The sequence below is a fragment of the Marmota marmota genome, unplaced genomic scaffold (assembly GCF_001458135.2).
Source record: "Marmota marmota marmota unplaced genomic scaffold, marMar, whole genome shotgun sequence".
NCBI lineage: Eukaryota > Metazoa > Chordata > Mammalia > Rodentia > Sciuridae > Marmota > Marmota marmota.
This window is the reverse complement of record NW_026008857.1, coordinates 1-3,508: the sequence shown is the minus strand read 5'-3', so window position 1 is coordinate 3,508 and position 3,508 is coordinate 1. Positions and strand designations below refer to the sequence as shown.

The 3,508-nt window shown below is 58.0% G+C and overlaps 1 protein-coding gene across 2 annotated transcripts; it reads right to left on the bottom strand.

The window, feature by feature from the left end:
* Window positions 1–6: 6 nt before the first annotated feature.
* On the bottom strand, window positions 7–2,907 carry LOC107134751 (WD repeat-containing protein 18-like). 2 transcript variants are annotated; one of them, XM_048797731.1, is made up of 2 exons: window positions 2,334–2,907; window positions 7–1,392 (listed from the first exon to the last, which is right to left on the bottom strand). In XM_048797731.1, the coding sequence occupies exons 1-2, from the start codon at window positions 2,541–2,543 to the stop codon at window positions 1,315–1,317; spliced, it is 288 nt and encodes a 95-aa protein (XP_048653688.1). In that variant the 5' UTR covers window positions 2,544–2,907; the 3' UTR covers window positions 7–1,314. The 2 variants fall into 2 exon arrangements, with proteins under 2 accessions (XP_048653688.1, XP_015332276.1); XM_015476790.2 differs by having other exon boundaries at window positions 1,151–1,363; window positions 2,334–2,840.
* Between the last annotated feature and the right edge of the window lie 601 nt (window positions 2,908–3,508).

The following is a 3,508-nucleotide window of genomic DNA, read 5'->3' as shown; positions in this document are numbered from 1 at the left end:
GGGCAATTTTCTGTCGTCTGAAGCTGCCTGTTCATGGAGCTTTCTAGGGCATCCTCAGGAGGCTCACACAGCAAGCCCCCACCTAGCAAGCCAGGCCCTCCTCTGGCCTCTGTTTCCCCACCTGCACCCAGGGCTGTCCCAGAGCAGAGAAGGACTAAGTGATGTTGTTTGCACCATCCAGCTCAGACCTGGACAAGGGCAGCTCTCACGGAGCTGGGCCGATGGGGCCACACTGTGTCTCCTGGGAGATCCAGTCCCTGGGAGCCAGCAGCATGAAGGGAAGGCCCAGGACTCGGAGCTGCTACAGACCAGCCACTGACCCACAACCTGCTCTAGGGCTTGCAGTCTCTCCTCACACACCCTCACCCTCACCCACGGGCCGTCAGACCACCACTCTCTACCCTCAGCAAGAAGGGAACCTCTGGTGCCTCCCCAGGGGGAAGGACCACTAGACTTCTGCCCGCATGCAGCCCACCCTGGGCTGCGGGCAAGCAGGGCAGACAACCTGGAGCCCGTGCCATGTCTCCCTCTCTGCCTCAGCAACTTCTCAGCATCTCAGGCTGAGGGTGAAGTTCCAGGGTGACGGGATGTCCCCAGCACCTCTGGGAGGAGGGGACAAGATCAGGGAGGGGAGAGATGCAGCTCTTTGGCCTGGAACCCTGTACTGCCTGCATCTCCAGCTCCAAGTGGGTGCTCACCACCCTGAACAGGTGACAGCACCTAACAGACTCTGGGCCAAAGCCAGCTGAGGCCTGACTCTGTAGGTTAAGCTCCAGTGGCACGTCACCAAGCCGTGCCCACTGTTACAGGTTGTCTAGGGCCACTTCCCTGCCAGGCCAGAGCTGAGCACTTGGCCTAAACATGAAGTTCAAAATGCAGGCCCTTGGCAGAAACGGATGAGTGTGGCAGGGACTGGATGGTGCGCGAGGGCCTGAGGGGCCATCACCTGATTTTCCCAGAGATAAGAAAAAGAGAGGCTGAACCCTGACCCCTTTATAACTTAGAGTCAGACGAAGTCCGCTGCTTGGAAGAGATGCTCTGCCAATGTGGGGATGGCCCCGAAAGTCTACAGTGTCCCCCGCCTAGACTGCACTGTGATCTACCGAGGAGGACTCAGGCAGAATAAAGACATTTAAAGGCAAGGCTCTCTGGGGACTCAAGAACCTCAAGGGAACCGAGGAAGGCACAGCAGGGTTGAGACCCCAGAGCAGTCGCCAACTGCTCCCCCTGGGCACTCTGGGTGCTTTCTCACCTCCCATAAGTAGATGCTTTCTGCAATTCCTGCCAGGACATAGAGGCCATTGGGTGATGTGGTCAGACAGGTGACAGGTCCAGGGCACATGATCTTTTGCTGGAGCTGGTCCTGGGGACACACAATAGAACCCTGAGCATCTGGTGAGAGGTAGGGGTGGGTGAGTGGAGGGGACACCCAGGCAACTGGTAAATTCAGAGTGCTAGAAAGAGAAGCAGGGCCGGGCGCTGTGGCAAGGCCTGTAATCCCAGCAACTCAGGAGGCTGAGGCAGGAGAATCAAGAGTTCAAAGCCAGCCTCAGTAAAAGCCAGGTGCTAAGCAACTCAGTGAGACCCTGTCTCTAAATAAATGAAATACAAACTAGAAAAATGACCCGGGCACAGAGCTGGACTGAATGCACTGTCCAGCAAGGTAGCTCCTGGGGTATAAGCATGACCGTGCTTTCTCTGGAGAGGAGAAGAGCAGCAAAGCAAAAAGGTCTGTGAGGACCCTGGATCCAGAGCCCAACAGCCAGTAGGCCTGCACTCCAATCCAGCTCACCCTACTGTGACTCTGAACCAGGTAACACGGAGTAGCGGTCGCCCAGAGTGATCTCAGCAAGTCCACGGGGCGGCAAGCAGATTTGGGGGCTGCATTCTGGGGCTACTAATGGAGAAGAAACGGTAGGAAAGGCTCTGATATTGAAGGTGTCTTTGGGGGATGAAGGCCTGAGTCTCTGGGGCTATCCTTCCAGGGGGGCTCCCAGAGATCTCGGACCCTCTGCATCCTTCTGCAAAATCACAAGATACACAGGACCCTATTCACCCCCCTTTAATCAAATTTAGCGCTCCCGAGCTCGCGCATGCGAGCAGGAAACCTCCCCCACAAGCTAAGCTTGTGCAAGGCCAGCTATCCAGGACCCGACCTCGGCTCCCACGCATGCGCAGAGTGCCCTCAGGCGCCCACCGCCCGCGCAGGCGGTCTAACTCGACACCCCCACCCCGTTCCCCTCTAGGACTCTGGGCGCGTGGGACTCTTTCGCGTCCCCGCTCCCTCTCGAAGCCCCACGCGCCACCCCGTGTCCCGAGCCCGCGTTTCGCACCTTCCGCTGCAGCTCCCAGGCGCTGATGTAATTCTTGCCCAGCTGAGCCGCCAGGAGGTACTCGCCATTGAGCAGCGCCAGGCCGCGGGGCCCAGCCTGGCCGCCGCGGTAGGTGAGCAGGTTGGCGCCCGAGTGCAGCTCCCACACGACACAGCTCCACAGCTGCGCCGCCGAGTCCGTACACACGGCTACCTCCATGGGCGCCGCCATCTTCCCCAGCCGCCACGTCCCGGAAGTGTGTCATCCCCAGCGAGACGCGGACCCTGGCGACTCGCAAGCTAGAGCGGCACCTACTCGCTCTTGGGCGGGGTTGGCGGACCCGCGCAGGCGTACATGCCTCAGGTGGACCTGCGGCGGCGGGCCTTCAGCAGGGAGTCGTGGGTCGCCGGGCTCGGTTAGAGCTGTTGGATAGCGACCTCTTCCGAGTCGGAGGGTTTCTTTTGAGCAGTTAGGGTGATCTGGCCATTTCCTTCTGTTCGCTTTTGGCCAAGTGGCCATTCTTTTGGATTATTATTCTTTTGGTACAAGGGTTGAATCCAGGGGCGCTTAACCACTGAGCCACATCCTTACAACCCCAGGCCTTGTAATTCTTTTTGAGAGAGAGGTCTGAGCTGCTGAGGCTGGTTTTGAGCTTGCGATCCTCCGGTCTCAGCCTCCCAAGCTTCTGGGATTACAGGTGTGCACCATTGCGCCTGGCTTCGGATTTTTTTTTTATGTTCAAACATGAAGTACCCACCTCACAGTCCTACACGAAGACACTGCACGTAGAACAGACTACACACCTTACAGCAGCGGGTGGAGGGCTGGGGCGGTCTCAGTGGGGGCCAGCTTGCCTAGCCTGCAGGAGATCCTGGGTTCCATCCAGGATGGAGCCAGCCAACAAAATAGCCCTCCGCCATAGCCCTAGGTGGCGCATAGTGCCTTGTGATTAAATGCTTACTTTATTGATCAGTGTCTACCTCCCCTTTGACCTTACCTCTTTGGGGCCAGTTGGTTTCCGCTCAGCGCGTCGCAGCTCTGAGTAGCACTAGTTTCAGGCCAGAGCTGCCAACCTCAGGCCACGTCTCTAAACAGAGGTTCCTTCCTTCCTTCCTCTCTTTCTTCCCTTCCTTCCTTCCCTTCCCTTCCTTCCTTCCTTCCTTCCCTTTCTTCCCTTCCTTCCTTCCTTCCTTCCT

Bases quoted from the DNA above. Each gene is read 5' to 3' on its own strand.
- LOC107134751 (XM_015476790.2), bottom strand. From the start codon at position 2,543: ATGGCGGCGCCCATGGAGGTAGCCGTGTGTACGGACTCGGCGGCGCAG. The intron at 1,364-2,333 runs GTGCGAAACGCG...GTGTGTCCCCAG, and splicing joins CCTGGGAGCTGCAGCGGAAG to GACCAGCTCCAGCAAAAGAT.